Raw genomic sequence first — 24671 nt, 5'->3', positions numbered from 1 at the left:
AGCCCTCGAAAAGGGAATAAGAGGGACAGACAAGAGGGACCTGGGAGTGGGTCGGGATGCTGGGGAGTAAAAAGGAAATAAGTTAGAAATGTAAAAACAGAGCACTTTTTGAAGACTGGCAATAGAGAAACACTGGCTATCCAATTCGGAGGAGCCGCCCTAAAATAAAGCCAGCACTAGATATTTGCCTTAAGTGGTACATAGAATGCATCCTTCCCGCAAAACAAAAGAAACCTATAAAGACGATGGCAAAGCCCAGAGGATCAAACTTCCCAGGGACCATGGGTGACTCTGAAGAAAGGGGAGGTGGCTGTCATGTCCCTTCTCCTAATCACCAGCACAACCATCTGCAACCCGAGGGAAAGGGACAGTTACCTCGCATGTCTCCCACTGGCCCGTGTAGACGTGGCGCTAATAAGATATGAATTTATGGACAAACCTCGAAAAGTGGGCCTTGCAAGCAGTTACTATCTGATACTACCTGTAAAATTATAAAATCAGCCACCCCAAGCTCTTTCAGCCATAGTAGCACTGAGCTGATGAAGAAACACACATCATAAAAGCATAAATTCCCTGCACAATAAACCTTGCATCTTCTAGTATGTGGCCATTAGAAATCGATCAGTTAATTTAGGAGCAACGGAAGGCCACCGGGTTGATGAAAGCCCGTGCTAGGAAGCACTTTCTAGAGTCAGCTGTGTTAATAGCTGGCTAGGGTCACCAGGCTGCCCTGGTGGGTGCTTCCTGAATGGATGTGCGGGCAGAGGGTATGGCATCACAGGCCACTCCCGTGTAATGTTTGCAGCGTGGAGGTGGCCAGGACAAGTTACGGTGTAATTGGTGGAGAGCAGACCAGGCTGCAGTGAAACCTTGGTGTGCCCATTCCTCCCAGGACCCAAACCAGTGGAATGGCCAGTCATGGGAGAGATTTCCCATTTACCCCCTTTAAATGGTTCCACTGAACTGTGCCCTGACCAGCTGCATGGGGGGTATGCACACACATACACATACACACACACACCTATACACATACACATATACTCATACACATACTGACATGCACACACACATCCACACTCTCACAAATATATAGTTACACACTCACACCCATGTACTCTTATATACACACCTTCACACAGAGTCACATAACACACATACCTTCAACCTCCTGCAGGAAATGCAGCCTCCATCCCCTCTGCATTCCTTTGCCCACCCCCTCTGCACCCCATTTTCTAACCCGCCTTCATCTCTCCGGTCTCTGACCCCTGACTGGCGACCTCCCCTCACCCTGTACATCTAATGCCTGACACCACTTCTCATTGACTCTTGACTTCCTCCTGGACTCAGATCTCCACTCTTCCCCTGGTTTCCACCTGCTCCGGGTGAGTATCTTGGCAAGTTCTGTCTACCTCTCTCACCTGTTGTCTTGCACGGTGGAGCCCTGGAATCTATTCCAGCACCAAGGATCACTCTGTACTCTCCCAAGGGGCGGGGGCTCAGTGAAGGCCATGCCCCTCACCATTCTGGGGCTCTTACCTCATTCACAAAGACCCAGTGGCTGTCCTTGGAAGCCAGGTTGGTCTCCACGGCCTGCAGAGAGAGAGAGAGAGAAAAAAAAAACATGACCAGAAGCAAGCCAGAAGCTGGCAGATGCACAGGATGACTGCCGAGACGGAGTCTGATAAACATTGCTTCTGGAAAATTTTTTCCGCACAAAACACGCTGACCCCTGGGGCCAGCTCTGGCTGCTTTAGCTACAAGACACATCATTTGAACATGGACATCTGATTTCCTGTTGTTCTTCAGAGCTCTCATGCGCCAGTCCAGTTCCAGTAGGCGTCACAGGGCCATGGGCGGGGACATCCCTCCCCTCTCTCCTCTTGGAGAATGCCTGCAAACACCTTTCTGGAGGGGTGCTCAGGGAGGAATGTCTCATCACTGCCTGAGGCTAGAGAATCAGGAATCTGGAACAAGGGATTTACAGCAGCTTGTCCAACCTAGCTAAACAACACCCAGGAAGATGGCAGCTTACAGCTGGGGCTCTGAGCTGCCTTCAGCTCTAAAGAGCCCATCAAGGACCCTAGAACTGGCTCTTTTTTGCTCTGGGGCAGTGACCCCCCCACCTCCATCATTCTCTCTTAGTGCATTTTGTTCTATTTCTTTATAGCACTTGCCATGTCTGTACTTGAATCATTATCAGCTTATTTATTTTTTATTATCTATCTCCTTCACCAAGCTGGGGGTCTCCATGAGGTCAGGGGCCACATCTGTGGCTGTCACATTTGTGTCTCAAAACCTTACACTATAACCAGCACACAGTAGGTGTTCAATATATAAATGAATACTGTTGTTGAAGATATGAATGAAGTATATATAGGAGGGCGAAGCAGATAGGACCCAGTTACTTATTTTGTTTCTCATGTTTTCATGAGTGCTCTTTCCCTTTTTTAATTGGAAATCCAACAGATTGAAAAAGAGGAGGAACTGATAGTTTTCAAGCCTGTCCTGTAAGAATACTCACAGTTAACACAAGCCAAATACTGTTGAGTGCCAGGCACTATTCCAGGCCATCTATGAACCTGGGAGAGAGCTCAGATTGTAGTCCTCTTTTATTTTTACTTTTCTTGGTATTTTTTAATGTAGTTTTTGTCACTCTTTTTATTTGGAAAAATACAGAAAAATTAAAATGTTCAAAATTATCCCATAAACCTGCCCCATTTTTTAATGCACTAAAGTAGTGAAAACACCCCATGTATCTCTCCAAATTCATCCCCCAGAGATCGTTCCAAATGGCCCCTTCCAGAAGTTTTCAGTTACACCTGCAGGTATGTGTCTACATACACTTATCAGACAGATGTTTTTATTAAAATGGGATCATGAAATACACATCAGGTTACAACTGTCATTATTGACAGTGTATCAAAAGTATCTTCCCTCTTCAGTACACAGAGATCTGATTCATTCTTCTTAACAGATGAGTTACAGAGTGGTAAGGAGCCTCCCTGCTCCAGTAACCCAGGGGGCTGGGGGTCTGTGCTACACCTTGGGGGGTTGACTACTGGGCCACCCTGCATGATAGGGGGCACTCCAGACTGGAAGCCGTCATAGCATGGGACAGTGAAGACTGATGGCCAGTGACAGTCACCAGGGACAGTGCAGGTGTGCAAGAGAGGCTGGAATTGCTCTTTGCAGCCTCTGAGAGTTGATTTAGGACCAAGGGCTCCTGTACTCAGGGGAGCAGAGAAGCTCCCGACTTTCCAAGGAGTTCAAGATGGAATGGGTTGCTGCAGGAGCAACAAGATCTTATTGTGGAAGTGCCTGCATGGAAGGCAGATAGCGGGGCCATATATGTATGTAAGTATCAACATGGAGGTTGACCACAGGTGAGGGGTAACACACCGTCATGCACTGGCATTCTGCAGCCATGAGTCTCAAGTCTGGCTGCATGTAAGAACCTCCTAGGGAGCTTTTAAGAATGCAGATCCTGGGCCGCACTCCTTGGATTCCTAAATCACTGGGAATAGTCATGGGCCTGACATGCTGTGTTGTTTCAGAGCTCTGAACCCTGACTCTTAGCCTCTGGAGCTGAGAGCTCTACTCCAGAATGTATAGTTCTGTGAATCTGAAGTTATAGGTGCACCTGTACAGGTGAGAGGTCCTCCAGTGTCCCTGCAGGAGCCAGCAGTGCAGAGGACCTGACTCAGTTGCCAGGACATCCCAGGAAGCAGGTGGGAGCCCTGGCTACATTAAGGCATCTTCCCGCCTGGTCGCATCCTCATGCGTGGAAGATAATGATGGAAAGAACTGATCAGAAAGCCCCACAGGACAACTGGCCAACTTTCCTGTCCTACTTTCCCTCACCAATTAGCAATTAGCTAATTTGTTAAGCCTCTTTTCCCCACACGGAGATAAACAGCACTTGGCTACAGCCTTTTCCAGAGGGTGCAACTCCCACAGAAGCTGAGATAGATGGTGAGGAGAAGCGACTGCAGATTTAGCAAGAACACCCCTCCCCCCTGATGGCTGGAGAGCTGCCAGCTCTGTGGGCAGAGCCCTAAATGTTCCCAGCCCAGTGGACATGTCCCCTTCTAAGTGCCATCCTTTCCCTGTTCCTCCCCAGCCATGTCTGAGGCAGGTGGAGGCCCCCAAGACCTCCCTTTCATCTCAGAGCCAGCAAGGTAAGGAGGGGGCAGGCAAGCACAGGACAGTCGAATCCCAGGTCTGCCTCTGCTTGGCTGAGAGCTCCTGGGTGAGCTATTCCACCTCTCTGAGAGGCAGTCCCACACATACAGGGTGTTGGGAGGCCAGCAGTACTACTGACACTCTGCCCTGGTCCCCCTCAAAGCCCATTAGGAATTTGGAGCCCAGTGGCTCCCCGTATGCATTCATTGCCAATGGCAGGCACTGTGGCCAGCTGTCCGAACCTTCCTTGGCACTCGGGAAAATGTACACCCTCATCAAGGACTGAGGGTGCCATATATCCAAACCCCAGCTGCCCTGTTCCCTGATGGGGACTGCTCAGAGTGTGAGCTCAGCTGTTTCCAGATCCCTTCTGCGGGGCTAGCCCACACGACCTCGCTCATGCACCCTCGCTGGCTGCTTTCACGTCCCTGTTCCACGTTCCCACTCCCCAGCCAGGTTTTTTTTTTTTTTAATTCCCCTGGGAACACTTCTTACTAAATCATTGTCGCACACACTCTTGCCCCAAAGTCTGCTTCGGGGGACCCATCCTGAGACAAACACCTCCTATCTTAAAGTTATTGTGAGAATTAAATGAAATTACAGGTGAAGCTTCCAGCCCAGAAAGAAGCTCACTATGGATGATCAGTGACCACGAAGGCCCTCCCTACTCCTTCCACTCACATCTCCTGCATGGCTGTCCTTCGATGGTCTCTTTTGAATGTGGAGAAGTGGGTAATCTCTCATGCGTTCCTTCTTTCAGTCAACAGACGGCACCAGACACACACAGCAGCTGCCCTAACTCTCCTGCATACGGGTGTGAGCCAGGAGTCTCATCCGTGTCTCTGTGGAGCCAACAGACCAATAACAAACACGCAGGTATGGTCGGCACTGCCTCCTCTATGAGTCCATAGACCCTTCAGGACAACAGAGTGGGGCCTCCCCTCATCCTAGCCACGCTGCGGGTTTACCACTGCAAAACACCGCTGGCATCTGCAGAGGAGTGGTGGACCAACTAGACAAATAAGGGCAGCCCTTCGTTCCATGGGTAGGCAGGGAGTGCAGCTGGTCTTCTGCTCCGTCTGGGCTCCTGGTCACTTGCTCACTGCAGGGAGGGAGGCTGGTTTCCTGCAACCGGGCTTCTGTCCTGGAACGGGGCACCATGGCTGTGAAACTCCCCACTAAATAATGCAGTGGCGGGTGGTAGAGTCCTGAGCAACTTCAGGAGCTCTGCACAGACCCTGAAAACTAGGTCTCAATGAACCCAAGGGATGCCCGCAGTGGCGCAATGCCTCGGCACAGCACAGGCAGCCCTGCTTAGGTCATTGCTGTGAGTCCCTGAAAGGCTATGCCAGACCATCAGAACCCAAAGGCCTGACTCCTGGGGTCCCTCAATAGAGTGGCAAGTGGAGAACTTTAGAAGAAGAACTGAGGAGGCAGGAGCTTCTAAAGAATCATGCTGACTCCTGTTTTAGCCCCTTTTGAATAGGAGACCCAAAATGCTTCAGGTGGCATGTAGCCCAGGCTAAGAGCTGGGATGGTGGACAGAGACAGCCAGTGGGAAGGGACATCACTTGCAGAGGCAGAACTGGATATCTGCCCTTGTTCTGACACCCACATACCACCCTTTTGAGAGATAAGTGCACTGTCATAGGTAGACCCCTGTTAAAGGAAGCGGAAGGCAGCTGTTCTTCCCACACCCACACCTGGAGGAGGGAATGTGTCCCCTCGTCCGTGAGCAGCAGCCCCTGTCCGAACCTCAGGGTGCCTTTTCCTATGACCGGTCGCATCTATGGAGCCAGAGGATAAGTGATGCAGGACACACCATCCCTGCCGGTTTGCCAGGCGCCAGGGGACATTTAGATGCTGTCCTGAACACCCAGCCTCCTTGATCCCACAGTTTCCATAGGGTAGTAGAGGCAGACCAAACCCCAGCTCCTGGCTCCCAAAATGACAGCAGCCCCTAGCACTGCCAAGAATGGGATGTGTGGGGCAGTTCGCCTGGAAGGGGCTGGGACCACGTGGAAGTGAGGATCAGTGCTAATATGCAAACATCTGGATGGAAGCAGAGAAGACAGGAGTTCTGAGGGATCAGAGGAAGCATCTCCAGCCTGTTCCCTTTCCTCTATGTTCTCAGTCTTTCATGCAGAACCAAGTTGCAGCCATTTCCAAGGGTGACAAGAGCCTGCTTTTATCAAGCACCAGCCAGATACTTCAGTACAACCCGTCCACTTGACAAGCCACAGGTCTCGCTTGGTTCTCAACACCCTAAGGAGCCAGGTAGGTTCTCATCCCCATTTCACAGCCGAGGAACTAAGATCTAGATCTAGACTCGGATCTTGCACAAGCCCCTCTGTTAGTAGAGACTGGATTTGAACTCAGGTCCATGTGTCCCCAAAGCCTATGTTCTTCTCCCTTGATAATGCGGCTTCCTAAAAGGCCTGGACAGCCGTCACAGCAAATGTATGAGCCTTTGAGCCTGGCCCTCTGACTATGGGAACAAAATCTAAGAAAATGGTCTTACTAGCCACGGTGCCTTCCTTCCCAGGTTAACTTATCCTCCTAAGTATGAGACCATTGTACCACTTGCCATTCTCAAGTCTGAGGCTGTTTCACTTGATCTTGGCCTCAAGGAATAGTAAATGGAGTGGAAAAAACCTCCACATGAAAGCCTTCCAGCAACATCGCTGAGGATTTATTTTACAAAGTGCAAATGCCACTGACTATTCATGTACACGTTAATTGTTGGCCACTTATCCAGCATCCCCCACCCCCCGACACTGGCAGCCTGAGATAATGAAAGCTTGTCAACGACTAGCATCTTTTTAAAACCCCAACTCTAACATTTCAGAACATTCCCCCCATGGAGCCTGGGGCCTGGCATTTTCCCAGGAAAGATATTGAGCTAACTTTAAAAGACCCACTGCTGCCTTTGCAACAACATGCTATTTAGGAACAATTCTCTCTGTGCAATGTCACCCCTCTGAAGCACGAGGGAGTGCAATGCCCCCGATTTGCAAAGAAGGGGAGTAGCTGATGGAGAGACTATGGACAATTTCAGGAGCCCATTTATAAGGAAATCAGCAAAGCAGCCACCATGAGGCCCGAGTTCCAACAGATATGCCCAGAACCACCACGAGGAACCCCATAAAAGGCAGTTATCACTAGGTCAGGGCACACCATGCTTCCCAGGGGCTGCCTTCTTGGGAAACGGGCCTGAACTTCTGGCTCAGATACTTTCTGGCCCTCCGTACTCCAGCCTTTTCTCTAGAACCTCTTGGAGCCTTCCTTTTATCAGAACTGCCTTAAGGATCTCCCCCAGTCTCCCCTGGCTCCTACTTCTGGCTCCATCCTTACTCCTAGAGCTGATTGGGGAATCTTGGGCCCTATGTGGGTCTCTTTTCCAGTTTCCTCTCCCAGACCCTTCCCAATAGATGGCACCTCCTGACCAAGTGTGAGGTTTCTGTTCTCACCTCACCCTTCGTTCTGCTAGAGCTTCCTTGAAGCCCAGGGCCCTCACCCTTGGTAGGAGCAGGAAAGTCAGCCACCTGAGCACATGTGTGTGTGTGTGTCGGGGGACAGAAGGGGACTTTGCTGGAGGATGGTGGAGACAAGGAAATCACCCCAGCTACACAAGGCCATCTGGAGAAGGTGTGGCAGAATTAATCTTGCATAGCTTCCAAACATAATTATGGGACAATAAGAGGGTGTTCTTGCTGAGGGAGAGCTGAGCCTGTGGCCTGGGAGTTCAGGGAACGCTCTGGCTGGGAGAGGCTGGATGGAGGTGAGGGTTGCTTGCAGGCTGAGTCCAATCACTGACACTCACTGAACAACTCTGCCACCTGACCCGGAGCTAAGCCCTCTGCACATGAAACCTCCCTGAGTCTCACAACAGCCCACTGACAGAGGTTCTGAGCCTACAGATGGGGAAACTTACCCAAAGTCTCCCAACAAGTCAGTGCAACCGAGGCAGCATAATCAAGCCTTTCAGATGCCAGATCCCACGCACTTTTGAGTGTATCATGCTGACTCGGGGACCAAACAAAGACAATCTCATTCTTGGCACTTGTTGTAGATGTTTAATGAAAAGCCAAGAGCTGAGCTGGAAGACGATGCAGACAGTGGTGAGGCTTGGTGTGTGGAGCCACAGGGACTTCTGTGAAGTCAGGTCCTGGATGCTGGAGTTTCCTGCCACCACCCCTCCCCAGAACCCCTGGGTCAGGTGGTCCTCTGGTTGCCAAAGGGTTTCTGTATATGGAGAGCAGCTTCCAGTCCATCACCAAGAGGTGAGCTCCTCACGGGCCGAGGTCTGGTGCAGTTACCATGCAACCCTGACAGACAGTGAACTTCAGAAGATGTCTATGGAAGAAATGAATGGTGGGTTCACAAGCCTGCATATTTCCCTGGTGCTCAGTATGAGGAAGGTCAAGGGCATAAATAGGAAGCCCAGTACAGTGCAAAAAGGGATACTGACATACAGGCAGCCATCACTCTGCACAGTAGGTACTGAACTAATGGAAACCCACGCATGAGGGGTCTGTGTCCTGGCTTCCCACGACATCGATACGCACTTAAATTCCAGTTAACACTGTGTTGTGCAAAGTAAGTCCTGCCTGTATTTGAAAGTAGCATCCTTTTTCTACACATCTGTGAGAACCTGAGAATGAAGTGAAGCGAATGTGAAAGGTGGATACATGCAAGATATCGTGACCTTTAGAAGCTGATGCCAACATGATCAAATTTTAGAACTTTTTTGTGGGAATGTAATCATTTCTTCATTTGTGCCGAGTTCTTTTATTTTTATTTTTTTGGCTGTGTGGGTCTTCATTGCTGCTCACAGGCTTCCTCTAGTTGTCCGAGTGGGGGCTACTCTTCATTGCAGTGTGTGGTCCCCTCACTGTGGTGTCTTCTCTTGTTGCGGAGCACGGGCTCTAGGCATGCAGGCTTCAGTAGTTGTGGCGCATGGGCTTAGCTGCTCCATGACATGTGGGATCTTCCTGGACCAGGGCTCAAACCCGTGTCCCCTGCGTTGGCAGGAGGATTCTTAAACACTGCGCCACCAGGGAAGTCCTGTGCTGAGTTCTGAACCTCCTGATGAAAGTTCCCATCTATCCTGCTTAGCAACACAATAAGTTCTGGACTAGTTTGGTCCATCGATGGCATTTAAAAAGATATTACCATCACACCTGAGAGAGCGTGTTGTTCATGAGATTTGTTTCTTACACTTGCTTTGATCTCAAAAAAACCATTATGTTGCTACTGGGGGAAAAAAAAGAAAGCATAATTGACTAAGTACATGTAAAAATCTGATGGATCTAAACAATTTCTAGTCAATCATGAGACCTCCCTGCCCTCAGTCCCCACTGTTTACCAAGTTTGAGATAAACAGCTCTTCCAAACCACCTTCCCACTTTGTACAGAGGGCAGAAGGGCCAGCTCACGGCCTCTGGGGGATGAAGATTCATTACAGATCATTTGGGGATCCTTCAGAAGAAACAGAGACAGGTTCCAGGGCTGTACAGGCAGTGCAATTGACTGTAATAAAAAGTAAGAATATGCTACATGTGGACAATTTATGAGGAAGCGTTAATATCAGCAGAAAAATGAAATGGAGTCTGCTTGCAGGCACAATCTGTTTAATAAGATCAACTTGGAGAAGTGAAGCCAGGCAGTGCTGATGAGTAGAAACTGATGGATACTTGGATTTTAATCAATGGTCCATAACTTCCCTGCCACCTGGAAGGCAGAGAAGCCAAATAAGGCCCTCTATGTTCTCACTCTCACAGACACCCAAGCTGTTCTGATGGGAGGGAATGGGAGCCAGCTTTTCTGTCAATCTTATTTGATGGAAGAGAAAGGTATATCTGGCCCTTGGCCACATGGAGGCTACCACACAATCATTTGGGGAGACTGGGGTGTACAATAGAACAAATGGCTTCTGAGTTTATTTACACCTGCTTTGGTTTGGTGAGAGCAGCCGCCAGTCTCTGCAGTGGGCTGTGAACAGTCTCACCACGTGGTCCCCGAGGGGGCAGGGGATGCTGCTCTTGGGTGGCAGGTGGCTACGCTGAACCATTTCTCATATACTCTGCTGTCCAGCTCCAGCTTCAAGCGATTTTCAGATATAAGCAAATAAAAGTCTAAAACTGATTAGAAATGTTTTTTTCTCCCTCCCACGGGTATTTGCACGTTCATACTGGAGCCTGAGCTGGCGCTGTGAGCATCCAAACAGTGGCTCTGGGGACCCACAGCATCAGATGCTGCTGAAGGAGGGGGTGGGGACTGTTTGGGGCAAAAAAAAGTCCCTCCTAGTGCCACTGGGTCACATAATGCCTCAGAGGCCTGCCCCCATGTGTGGCTGTCAGCCCCAGAGACCAAGACCCACAGCGGGACATCCACTGGGAGAATAACTACACTCTCTCTGCTGCTCAATTAAAGCATCATCGTTCATGGTTAATACCGCGACCCCTTCAAATTGTGCCAGGCAAGCCATTTCTGTACACGTATCTAATTCCTTTTCTCAACCTAAGTTGTTTTTAAAAGATGGAAGCGTTTGAATTCTTTTTAAGGCAATAATGTTGAAAGTAGCAATTCTTTACCAAGCTGATAAGAGCTGCTGGGTGTAATTTGTTTTTTTTTGTTGTTGTTGTTGTTTTTTGCGGTACGTGGGCCTCTCACTGCTGTGGCCTCTCCCGTCGTGGAGCACAGTCTCCGGACGCACAGGGTCAGCGGCCATGGCTCACGGGCCCAGCCGCTCCATGGCACGTGGGATCCTCCCAGACCGGGGCACGAATCCGTGTCCCCTGAATCGGCAGGCGGACTCTCAACCACTGTGCCACCAGGGAAGCCCTGTATTCTTTTTTATGAGCCTGACTTTTGGGAGAATGAAATAGGAAGAAAAATCTCTTCTTATCAGTTCTGGAGACAAGAACTGCTTCTTTCTCTGAGTGCTGGGGAGGAGTTCCCTGGCTCAGGAATTGTCAGGAAACAAGTCACTGATTTGTGACCCAGGAAAGTCAGGGAGACACCCTGTGCTGGGGTGGGGACAGGGGGCTGGGGAGCTGGGGTATAAACAGCTGCTCATCTTGGGGCTAACTTGGACTCTGGATCCCCTGAAAATGATTCAGAGTCCATGGGTGGGGCTCCGAGGTCTTGGGGAGTAAGGAAGAAAGGATGTGGCAAACTCAGTGAAAAGAAAAGAGGGAGGAGGAATTCACAATGTAAATTCTCACCAAACACAAAGCCTCTGTACAGTTGGGGCCCAGACGTGGGCATGGCCAGGAGCTTAGTTTTTATGCAAAGTCCTCTGAGCCCAACAGTAAAGCCACTGTCACTCTGTACTGTGCTGCAGAGTAGATACAGAAGCCAAATACTCCTGTGCTTCATCCTCGGGGGTGTGGCCCACCTGCCCCACCCTCCACCTTTACTGCACAAAGGACCTGGAAAGGCCCTACCCATGGGGTCGCATCATTTGGAGAAAAAAAACCTCTCTGAACACAAGGCTTCCAAGCTCAGTGCCTGGAGTGGAAAAAACAATGAATCTGCCACCAATCACATCCTGCAACCTTCCTTGATCTGAGGCACCCCACTGGTTTCATCTACTGATCTTGGTATTAGGCATGACCTTGACCCCCACGGCAATTTTAAATTTTAAGCTCTCCAAACATTCTTATTCCTGTGGGTGTGTGCATACACAAATATATATACACACACACACATAAATAACTGTACTTCATTCACTTTGTGGGAGAAAACGGGGCAAAAATAAAAATAATATTAATGAATCAACAAACAAAAATGCCCAGCACAGTCATTATTGTAGCTCTCAAAAATTCTTGCCTCAAATCCACACTCGTCTTTCCATGATTTTTCATACGGCCTCCAAGGTGCTTATTCTAAAATGTAAACCTCAATCTACATTGCCGCTAATTCTTGCAACAATCATGGAAGGTGATCATTTATGATCCCCTATTAATAGAACAAGAAAGTGAAGCTTACAAACTAGTATATAACTACATGGTCAGCCCTTTGGAGTCACAGACAGGAATAGTATCATCTGTGCCCAGGTGGGAGAGCCCAAGTGTACAGCTCAAATCATGACGGCACGAGACAGCCTGTCCCCATGTCTGGACTAGCCATCTGTCCCCACCAGACTCCAAGGACAGGGAAGTTCATGAGGGGCTCAGCCCATCCCCTGGTGGTCATTCAGTGTGGGCGTGATGCATCTTAACTCTGTCCTCCCTGGTACCAGTTGGCCATGGCCCAGGGAAGGGCCAAGTGCTGGCTAGTGTCCAGCTGGCAGCAAAGGGCCCAGGGGAAGGGCCATCGGCACAAAGCAAGAGGCTTCAGGCTAGAAAGGGACCCACCCATAGGTTTCCTGAGGAAAGAGCAAGGCATGATGCAGGCCCCAGGGAGGAGAGCAGGATTCTCTGACTTCTCCACTTCATGGATTAATGAGATGGAAAAGTCAAAGAAGCAGGTGTCACCCTCTGGAAAATCCATGAGCAGGTGGGAGGGAGACAACAGCAGAACGCACCCACCCATTTAACAAGCATGTCCTGGGCTCCTACTAGGTGCCGGGTGCTATGAAGGATACTGCACATGGAGATGAGGCAGTCTTGGGCCCCACCCTTGAATAAATCCAGCTGACTGGGAGAGACAAAGCCACAAAGAGAGAGAATTCCACCAGACCAAGGGAGAAAGTGCAGTGATAGAGAAGCTTTCAGTGAATCAGGAACCAGATACCAACTCTTGCCTGGCAAGTAGAAGCCCCCTGCTGGGGGTGGGTAGTGGTGGGATGGGAAGGTCTTCCAGTCTAAGGAGACAGCATGTATAATCCTGGAGGTGAAAAGGGGCACTCAGTTTGCTAAGAATGGTGGTTGAGTCACATCTTCACATCTTATGAATAAGGATTTGGTTCTAAGGTTATTAGATGAGGCAAAAATCAATTATAATCAAAATTAGCCATGGAGATTTCTTAGCTCATGGATATAGTACACAAAATATAATTTGTATAAAGAACCCTGTAGCCGATCCTCTAACCTTTATTAATCAATGTTTTTCCATGGTGGTCCTTAATTAAAGCTTCAATTTCTTCCCTGAGTGTACTGACTAACTCATCACCCACCTGCCCAGACCTGGAATGCCATGCACCCTACCCTGCCCTGTCACGCCAGTGCACTATCCAAATGGCCAGACCAGAACCTCTTCTTGCCTTGCAAGTTAGGATGGTATATATATGGTCAGATCTGCATTCCAGAGAGATCAGACTGGCCATGTGGAGAAGCCTTTGAGACCACACACCCATTCTTTCCAGCAGGTTCTTTCTCACTATGTCAAGCTTCACTGTGCCCAGGGCCTGTTGGTGAGGCAGTCTATGGCACTGTTTGGCCCAAGTACCTATCAGCTGGACCATCCCCACTGGTGGTCATGCTGTGGCTTAAAATCAGGGATGTAAGGTCAGTAGCATGAAGTGTGAGTTATGGACTGAAATACTGCCAGGTCCCAATCAGCAGGGCCTTATGCTATGCAGTGGAGCCTGGCTTTTACCCTGTGAATTGGGAGCTTCCAGGTTGTGTTCTATGGAATGGAAAAGGCTCAGGAGATGCTAAGTTCTCCTGTAAAAAAAAAAGTCTATGCTGAGAAAGTTTGAGATATACTGTATTTATATCCCTACCTTGAAGAATCACAAAAGGACACTAACAGAAATGTCCTTGGAATGTTATGGGCTGAATTGTGGCCCTCCATATTCATATGTGGAAGCCCCAAACCCCAGGACCTCAGAATGTAATTGTATTTAGAGGCAAGGTCTTTAAAGAGTTAAGTTAAAATGAGGCCATTAAGATGGGCCTAATCCAATTTGACTGGTGTCCTTATAACAAGAGTAAGAAACATGAGTGATGCAAGCTCACAGAGAAAAGGCCATGTGAGGACAAAGAAAGAAGGCAACCATCTACAATCCAGGAAGGGAGGCCTCAGGAGAAACCAACCCTGCTGACACCTTAATCTTGGACTTCAAGCCTCCAGAACTGTGAGACAATATTATGAAAACACTGTTCCCTATTAAGCCAAGTAGTAGACTGTGATTATAGTATTTTCTTGGTTATACAACTGCTTTTCTTGCATTAGCAATTACTTTTATTTGTATTTAAACAAGTTCTATAATATATTTGTCCAAATGCTCAGCCATACAAAAGCATCTCTCAGTTCCCTTTCACCCCAGAGACAGCCTCTCAGAGCCCTCTCTCCCCTGCTCCTGTATGGACCCCTGCTCTCCAGCTGGATGACCAGGGACTGCCCTGAGACTTTCCTATCTGTTCTGCTGGCTGGATTCTCTATACTTGTTATTACTTACTTCTATCTTTTTAGTTTTTATTTTCTTTTTCTGAAGCTCATCCTACAGCATCTTCCTAAGAAAAGGTGCATGGGCTGTAAATTTTTGGGTCTATGCATGTACAGAAATTTCTTAAAAAAATTTTTCTATCACATTGATTGATTGTTTCACTTAGACATAATAGGTAGGGTGGTACTAACTTATCCACAAAAATAGTGCTTCTCTAGTATCTTCTTGCATCCATTATTACTCCTAAGCATCCCAATGTCATTCTGATTCATGTGCCCTTTATGTCACCTGCCCATCTTCCTCCTCCCCTCCTCCTCCTTCTTTTCTTCTTTCTCCCACTCACTCTCTCTCTCTCTCTGCATCCCTTCTCTCTCCCTGGTGCTCTGAAACTTGCCATTGAAGTAGCCTGATGTGGGTGTTCTTTTCCTTTATTTTGGCTAAGAGATAAATGGTTGATAGGACTTTTTAGTCTGAAGACACATTCCTTTTGTTCCAAAACATTTTCTTGTTTATTTCTTTGATATGTGCCTTGTCTCCATTTTTATCTGTTCTTTCTCTAGGATTTCTGTTAGAATATTGAACTTTCTAGACTAAACCATTCATTTTTGTCAAGTTTACTCTCCAATTTTATACCTCTTTACTTTTGATCTTACTTTCCTCAACTCTAATACTTCTATTGGACTTTTAAAAATTCAGTTAATTTATTTTTTTGCCTTCAGTTGCTATTTTGTGCTCTCTGTTCTTCTACATAGTATCCTGTTCATGTCTTAAGCAAAAACTATTTTTAATCTCTTTAAGATTATCAGGGATATGGTTTTTGATGTTTTCTTCTGTTCCCTAAACTAAGTTTGGCCCTGGATTCCTTTTTCATATTTGTTTTGTACTCTCTCTTTCATATAAGAGACATTCCTCCAATGCATAATAATACCTGGTTGTTCTTTCATGTTTAAAGTGGGACATCTGCAGCATCATGGATGCAACTAGAGATTATCATACTAAATGAAGTAAGTAAGAAAGACAAAGACAAATACCATATGATATCACTTACATGTGGAATCTAAAATATGACACAAATGAACCTATCTACGAAACAGAAACAGAATCACGGGCATAGAGAACAGACTGGTTTTTGCTAAGGGGGAGAGGGTTGGGGGGAGGGATGGAGTGAGAGGTTGGGGTTAGCAGATGTAAGCTTTTATGCAAAGAATGGATAAACAACAAGGTTCTACTGTATAGCACAGAGAACTACATTCAGTATGTTTGATAAACCATAATGGAAAAGAGTATTTAAAAAGAATGTATATATATGTATAACTGAATTACTATGCTGTACAGCAGAAATTAACACAACATTGTAAATCAACTATACTTCAATAAAAAAAAATAAAGTGGGGCATTCAAAAGCTCACTGAAGGGCATGAATGTGGCGTGTGGATGGATGGATTGGTGGGCTTCCCTGCTTTTGCATTGGAAGATACCTCTCTCCTCCACAATTTCAGCTCCTGGAGGTGTTTTCTCTAGCTCAGGTTCTCCCGAAAAGATTCTTCCAATAACCTGCCTGAAGGGTATCTTCCAGCTGCTGGCATTCTGAAATCAGGAAAAGGAAGTAAAGGTCCTACTACTCGCCATGCAAATCTCTGCTTAATTTCTGCTGGTTTCTGCCACCTGCCTCATCCTACTTTCTGGGGTCTCTGGGTTCTAAGGCTCTCAAGCAGGTAGAACCAACTCACTTCCCATGAGCATCTTTATCATCAGGCACTGAGGTTGTAACATCCTTACCTCAGCTGAATCAGTTACCCTTCTCCTCCACCCACTCTCTACTTTCCAAAAACTAGCCCCAAGATCTCGCCAACTGTTGTCTCCTCCCATGTAGTCTTTGACCTTGTGGGTTTTTAACATTTAACTTTACTGTCATTTTAAAATAGTTTGAGGGAAAGAGGGATTAAACACGGGCAACAAATCAGAATTGTCTCATCAATCGGAAATCAATAAAACTGAAGTCAGTCAGAGGTTAGTAGGTCCATTGTATGCTCAAGATAACTAGAGTAGGCTTTTGTTGTTGGCAATGGAGCACACTGACCGATCCAAGAAGGTTGTAGGAGGGCACAGTAGGGATAAGCATGGCCTGTGCCAGGACTGATGAAAAAGGGCAAGTTGCAGGCAAAACTAGAATTAAAAGGAACATCTTTTTTTTCTGCAGTTAGCCTGGAAAGCTAGCTGAGAACCCAAACTCCAAAACTGCTCACAAAGAACTTACTTTCATAAGCTTTGGGAGGGTAAGACTGCCTACCCAGACTTTGTGATGAGAGAGGGACAGCTCTCTTCTCTGCTCTTATCTACAGCCCCTGGAGGCTGTCTGGGGCAGTGTGTTCTTTGGGCGATCATGCAACTGAAAAGGTACAATTTCATAGAGAATTCTTGATCAAACCCACAAGCACATTTTGGGCTCATGTTCTGTTTATCACTCCTAGAGGGGAAGGATGTCAGATTCTTATCCAACAACTTCATTTCACAGCCCATTTAAATAACCATACATCAGGAAACCCAAGGTAAGGAGACGATTAGCAACCTCAGGAATGACATGATATCAATCGGATGTGTCTGAGATTTGGGGATTTATAATAGCCTGTTCAAAGGAATAGTTCAAACATACTGGCTCACTTTTATCAACACATCTCTCTAGAAGAATGAAAGATTTAAGAATCTGTAGAATTCAGGAATCTGGACTCCTTCAACATAAATCCAGGCTGAGGGTTTCCTAGGCATGTCCTTGACGCCGAAGGCAACAAGGGAAGCCATGGACGATGTCTCTACCCCAATCAGACCAGTTCTGTTGGGAAGAGAGGTATGAAGGACAGATGTGCACGCAGCCTGTGGATGGATGAGCTGTCTCGAGGGGCCTCCGACAGGGAGACGTGAGAGTAGACGTGGGAAAGGCTTCTTGGAGGGACTGGCCTGGAAAGGTGAGAAAGTTTGGATAGACTCAAAGCAAGAAAGAAGCCGTAGGTAGGAAGAGTGAAGATGAGCAAAACAGTGAAGGCAACAGAGTGCAAAACATGCCCCTGTCCTCAAAAATAACAATAAAGATACAGACAAATGGCTCTGAGTTCAAAGTGCCCATAGTATGCCCCAAAATAGTGGCTTGGGGTACCTCTACTGACAGAGACAGAAAACATAAGAAAACCACAGCAGAGATAATCGTTCACCTGGAGCATGTTCAACCGAAAGGATGTACCACCAGGCCAGGGATGGGTCCAAGCTAGAGTCTGGAAAATACCTCTGAGAGTCTAGATTCATATGTGCGGCCCCTCCACCATGCATACTTCGGGGTGTGCGTATGTTTCCCTCTGGGGCTAAGATTTCTGCAAAGCCTAAACTTAGGGCTTCTTTTCTGTCTCTAGTACACAGTACACTGTATTTACATTAACAAAATCATATGTTCTTCTCAGAAAAAACCATTTCACACATCACTTTCTGCACAAGTATGATGAAAAGTATTTCTTTTTTTTTTTCTGAATCCTTTTCTAGCAAAATATTTGTGTGTCTTTTAGAGCAGAAAATGCAGTTAGTATAGACAGGGCACTGAGAAGCCCATCCTGGCCTGGATATACACAGGCAGATGGGAGGCCAGTGAGGCTGACTGCGGTCACGGGCCAGGCCTGGGCCCAAGTGCTAGGCAGCCTACCTGTTGCAGGAGGGCCCGGTGGGAAGGGGTTGTGCAGAGGCTCCTGTAACTCCAGGATCTGATTGGCGAACACTGGTCTCCGCCCACAACTAAGTCCTGGGGACCGTGGTTCAGATAAAGCCACCGTGGAACTTTAAGGCTTCCCGAGTCTTTCTGGCTATTTTCACAAAGATGAATTCTAAAGTGAGTTCATGTCATGGAGAAAAAGGCTGGGTGTAGACATCAGAGAAGTGAGTTTCCCAAAGCCTAGAGGAACTGCATCTGACACTGAGTGCGTGCCAATCACATGCTGGGTCCTGGCCAAGCACTGTACATAGATGACCTCACGGGATCCTTACAACAGCCGTCCCTCCAGGCGGTACCATCATCCCTATTATTAAAGGTGAGACAGTTGATGTCACGTGACCCACCCTAGTTCACACAGGAAATAAGAGACGGAGCCAGGAGAGGATCCTGAGTCTGCTGGCGGCCAAAGACCCCTCAGTCGCTTCCCAGAGGAAACCGAGGCAGGGTGAGAAGCCCCGGAAGAAGGCTGGAGAGCCTCAGAGGTGGAGTTCTGACCTTGGAATCACAAATATCCTTCCACAAACCTGCCTCATTGTGGGAGCACAGCGAGCTCTGAGAAGGATGCATGGGGTTTCCCAACCTCTAGACAGAGGCAGCCAGGAGAGCCAATGAGCGCAGAGTGTCAGCCTGGTTCCCCACGTGCCCAAGAGCTGCTTTAGAGTGACCAAAAAGTGGCCGTCTGCCAGGCCCAGTATGGACAGACCACAACTCAGCACATCTGCCTACTAACACTGGCCCAGAGCTGCTGGGACACCAGACGCTATTCATCTTGGCCAATTATACACAAAGCAATATCGATGCACCAGGGACTGTACTAAGTATGTTCCATGTATCGATTCCCTTAATTCCCTCAGCAATCCTACGACATAGGTACTATTATTTACTCGTATTATAGATGAGTAAACTGAAGCACAGAGTATTTCTTTAACTTGTCCAAGGTAGCAGAGCTAGACAGCAGTAGAGGCCCAAATCCGAACCCAGCAACCTGGTGCCAAAGCCCAGACTTTAACCATTCTGTACACCACATCTCCTATACCAAGAACTGCTCTGAGTTTTGGCATGCCTGATAAATACTCACAAAGGCCCGTTAGATGCCAAAGCCACTGTGTGAGCTGGGGATATGAACATAACTGAGGTCATGCCTACCTTTCAGGATCCCACCATCTTTAACACAGACACATAACCAGGTATAATGAGATAGGGGCTCTATGGAGGGGAAGGATGCACAGGGCATTAGGGGAGCATACTGAAGGGCACCTAACTCAACCTCAAGGAGTCGGGGAAAGTTTCTTGGAACAGATGATGCTGGAGCTACATCTTAAAAAGGAAGCAGAAGCGAGCCAGCAAGATAACCTAAGAAACACCACTTTTTAATTCTTCTAAAGCTTTTAAGCTCTTCCTTGTGCCAAGTCAAATCCCTAGGAAGCTCCGAGTCTGGGTGATATCATTTTGGCTTTTCACAGAAAAGTCTGCACTGAACTGGAATATCACATTGTTTATGCCTTTGGCTTTCAACCAAGGCTGATATAAGAAGCAGCCATATGCATCACATTTGCATTGTTTGTAGAACTGCGAGCAAAGACAGTATCCATTATGTTGTTCTATGTCCCTTATCTAGAGACGCATGTGATAAATGTCTCCCAAAGAACTAAACTAAAAAAAATAAGAAACAGAAGCCTCTTTCCCAATGGATCGGTGTTGTTCTTTGTAGTCAGCATTGAAGGCTATGCATTCTGTCAGCTTCTGTTGTTGCCTCGCCTACCACGAAGCTCAGAACTGAGGTCAATATTAAAAGCTTCCCTTAGCCTAGGTTTTCTGGCCTAAAGGTCCCATTGCCCTTGGTTATTTGGCTCTTAACATTGTTTTAATGGATTGAGGGGTTTATATTGTTTTGTAACTAGATTTTAGTTATCAGTACTATGGTGACACAGCGCAGCATACGGAAAACAGCTGGATAGGCTTGCTTGCTTGACACTCAGAGCCACCCTACTCCCCAACTCATTGATACCTACAGATGAGTACAGATCTGCAGTCAAATAGGAAAGGGTCAAAACAGCTCCCATCTGCCACTTGGGGGATGGGTCCTCTCAGAACAGAAGAAAGAGTTGTGCTTCACACTTCTCCAGGCATGACCCCCTCCAGGACTTCAAGAAAGCTCTGAAGACATGTTCTTTGGGAACTCCAAGCATCAGGGCCAGATGCCGAGAGGCATTTGAGCTAACTCTGGTGAAGGGAGGTGCACTGCCATCTTTCAGAATATGTATGTGTCGGCGTGTGTGTCTGTGTCCCTGTGCATGCCCGAATCCACCCTAACTCTCATGCTCCGTCTTGGCATGACCAGTGCTTTTTTATCCCCATCCACAAAGTGACGTTGCTATGAAGCATTATGTACATACAAGCATCGCTATGATGCATCCGACATACAGCACCTGACATACAGCACCTGACATACAGCAGGCAATTTACAAAGGTTATCTCATCGTCATTTGCTCTCTCCATGCTAGAGTATGGTCTCTGTGAGGGTGAGGACTGTGAATATCTTACTCTCTCAATCTCAGTGCCTAATGCATATCCTGGCCCTAGGAGCTACCAGACAGATGCTCAGTCTTAGAATACAACACTCACTGGATAAATATTGCTTAAATGAATCAGTGATGACAAACAACAGATTCGAACAGCTGACATGATATAAAGCCAAGTTGCAATTTTACTCCTCCTTTTACTCAGGTGTGCAAAGATAACATAGCCTCTTTATTTTCCAGAACATTCTTCACAAGTCTCCATCCCCACCCTTGGGCACCAGGAAAACAGACCTGTCCATACACTGTGTCTCAGTCACTTTAGGTTTAGATGGTCTCCTTGGTAGATGCTCTGTCTTCCAGATATCCTCCCCTTGCTCCTGTTCCTTTTTCCCGTGGAGAGGTTTCACGACCTCATGTTACGGAGCACTATCCTCTGACCCAGCTGTTCTGGTCTGGTCTGCTCCTTCACTCCATGCGCTGGTCTTGCTGGCAGGGTTGGTGGGTGGTTTCCTGACTAGGTGAGGTCCTGGTGGTCCTGCCTGGCTGATTTGGCTCCCATGATACTTGGACCCTGGTCAAGTTTCTTCCGTGTCCTCCCTTTGACCACAGCTTGTATGGTCCTCATGCAACCCCTATACGAATAACATTCCATCCCTCTCCATGGCAGTGCTAAACCCAGCTGTCTTCTATTTTCCCCATTCAGAAATGTTCAGATCCCTTACCTATTCAACATACTTCCTGGCCTGGCACTCGGTAGATGGATGGGTGACCAGACCAAACCCATAGTGTATGTACCTTGCGTCTTATGTGTACGTTTCTTAGAGACTGTTCCTCACTCATCTGCTTCCCACCTGCTAGGATTGTCCTGGACACATAAGAGGTACCACAAGGTCTGTTAAACTGAAGTGAGCTGCATTGAACTAAGTACAACTGAAATGATTTGCATTGGATACTGATCACTCCTTATTTCTGAGTTTATGTTAAGGAAAACTAAATCTTTTGAAAACTAGCTTGTAGAATCCATTCAAGAGAAGAACTTGACTCTAGTTTGAGAGAAAAAGCTGACATTCAATATTTTTATTGAGCTATTTTGATGTTCAATTTAAAGTATTTGTTTAAAAGACAGTGTGCTTTAAAATGACATTCATAAAATCTCTTCTGGTACTAGTTTTAAAGATTGGTTTAATAAGTTAATTTTAATTCACATTTGTTTTGCCAATCAATGGAGTTTAATCTTATAAATTAGAACAAAGATTTGGTTTTCTAGAAGTGGCCATTCCCCAACTTTACTGATGTGAACCAGCCCAGCCTTGGAGAGTGGTTTCATTTTGAGAAATGAAAGCAAGCCCACATCCTGCTCTGCTTTGCGCAAACCCTCCTTCAGTTTCCTCTCTCTACTTGAGACCAATGGTTCTCAACCTGATGAGAAGCTTAAAAAAATTCTGTGTCTAGGCTCCACCCTTCACAATTCTGACTTAATTATTCTGGAAGGGGCCTGAGCAAGCCTTAGCACTTTGAGAGAAGAATAAGAATGCTAGAGACAGACTACGAACGATAAGAAGTGAAAACTGCCCAACAGAGACACAAAGTCAAAATGTAGAGTGTGGTAAGGGGTCATTTGCTGTAGGGTCAAAGAGTAGTACCCTCTGATTGGCCCCTGTGGCATCAGGAAACCAAAACTGATATTCAAAATACTCACCTGTATTCACAAGAAAAGTCTCCTTGGTCTTTGTATATAACAAAGCAGCTGTGGGGAGGGGCACTGCCCACCCCCCTCATTCACCATTGTCCTGCTTATCTCCCCCCACTTCAGCCCAGGGATTAACCTGACTGCATTGTCATCGCCCATTGTTCATGAGCATCTCCTCTCTAAACTGTGAGAGCTTCTATGGCAAGGGCTGAGTCTCGTTAATGTTTGTAACCCCATTTCCTAGCCCAGTGGTTCTCAACCAGCGGCAATGTAGCCCCCCCATCCACAGGAACATTTGGGAATATCAGGAGACTTTTGGTTGTCACAACTCAGAGAGCGGGTGCTACTGGCATCTAGTGGGTAGAAATCATGCTGCTAGACATCCTACAATACACAGAGAAATCCCCCACCAGAAAGAATTATCCAGCCCAAAGTGTCAGTACCTAGGGGGAGAAACTCTGATTTAGTCTAACACTTGACACAGTTGACACTAAATATCAGAAAGCTATTGCCCTCAAGAACTTTCTGCTTGGGGTGGGAAGGGATAAATTAGGAGTTTGGGATTTACAGACACACACCACCATATATAAAATAGATAAACAACAAGTATCTACTGTCTAGCACAGGCAACTATATTCAATATCTTATAATAACCTGTAATGGAAAAGAATCTGAAAAAGAATGTGTGTGTGTGTATGTGTGCATGTGTGTATAACTGAATCACTTTGCTGTACACCTGAAACTAACACAACATTGTAAGTCAACTATACTTCAATTTAAAACAAAAGAAATTTCTTTTTCCCACATCATCCAGATAAGGACATCATGATTTATAAATGTCTAGACTCCTCATAGCAGATTTGTTAGCTATCTGCCCTCAATCTGACAAGCTTTTAAATTAATATATTAATCAGCAGAGTTCTTTCAGGAGGTCTGAATGCCTCCGTTCCAATGACAGTTCCAAAGCTCTTGACAGAAGAGATGTAGGTGGGAAAGACTGGCTCCCTAGGACCAGTTCTCCAGGAAAGTCCACATAAATTAAGGAGGAAGATATCTGGACACATATATCTATAATTAGGGCTGAATACTGAAGGGGAGCTTCCAGCCACACCCATGACACCCCTATTGGATCACCAGCATCTAAATGCTCCAGTGGGATTAAACTCCATCCTCTACACTTGCCTTGCCTCTCAATACAGTATTCTCCAATTGTTCATATTATCATTCAAGTTTATAATAACAATGAGATAAACAGTTATTTTTATTTGAGCACTTACTATGCACTACGCGATGTGCTCAGAATTTTATATGGCTTAACTCCTGGAATGCTCACAGCAACTCTGTGGGTAGTTTCTATCATTATGTCTATTATACAGATGAGAAAAATGAGGCTCAAACATATGATAATACACCACTATACAACACAGACAGGATTTCACCTCAGGGATAGTGAGTAAACATACTGAAAGTGTACAAAAGCCTCTCTAATTCTAATCAGCAGAATTCAGAAAGCCAAACAACTGTCAACAACCCAGTCCTCTATGAGACACCACCTATAACAACAGAGCAACAGATAGGAAATAGGCCAGAAACCAGTTCTGTTAGCCCCTAGCTGGACCACTGAAGATAGTCACCTTAACCCTGGATGCAAAAAGCTTTAAAAAATTAAAGCATGTTAATGCCAGCAATAAAATAATCTCTCATATTGGACCCAAAGAAATCACACAGAAATACATTATGTAAAATCCCTTTTTAAAATTAATTTCCTCAAAAACCAAAAATTAATCGAACATATTTGAGCACACTTATTCAAATCTGCCAAGGGCTGGTTATTTGAAGAATGGACAGTGACAGTTGTGGCCCCCTGGAAAGCTGGGCTTTACCAATGGCTGTGCCCTCCAGCCAACCTTCTACAGATGGTCATTGCTCAGCCCCCGTTCCAACCTGGCACCCGGTCTGTAGAATCACCTCTCAGTCAACTCCCCTGAACTGCCTCAGGGAACCATAATCCTCACCTGAGTCAGCAACTAAGTCAAGTCTATGCCTTCCCACCTCACCCTACCCAAGGAGGTCTTGTTGGGCCCCATGATGCAGACTGAGATTTCCCTCTTATTGGTTCACAGAAAAGATAACACTTGTGTTACTTCTCTATGGATGCTGCAACAAATTACCCCAAATTCAGCAGCT

At 46.6% G+C, this 24671-nt stretch overlaps 1 protein-coding gene across 3 annotated transcripts in view; it reads right to left on the bottom strand.

The window, feature by feature from the left end:
- Positions 1 to 24671, bottom strand: part of GRID1 (glutamate ionotropic receptor delta type subunit 1) — a 679656-nt gene that overhangs the window by 271057 nt on the left and 383928 nt on the right. For all 3 annotated transcript variants that reach the window (XM_067025226.1, XM_059053916.2, XM_067025227.1), the window contains exon 5: positions 1537 to 1590. In XM_067025226.1, the coding sequence (XP_066881327.1) occupies positions 1537 to 1590 (54 nt within the window). The remainder of the gene's footprint in view (positions 1 to 1536; positions 1591 to 24671) is intronic.

The sequence above is a fragment of the Kogia breviceps genome, chromosome 2 (assembly GCF_026419965.1).
Source record: "Kogia breviceps isolate mKogBre1 chromosome 2, mKogBre1 haplotype 1, whole genome shotgun sequence".
Classification (NCBI taxonomy): Eukaryota; Metazoa; Chordata; class Mammalia; order Artiodactyla; family Physeteridae; genus Kogia; species Kogia breviceps.
Note: the sequence above shows the minus strand (reverse complement) of the source record. Positions and strands in the feature narration are given on the sequence as shown.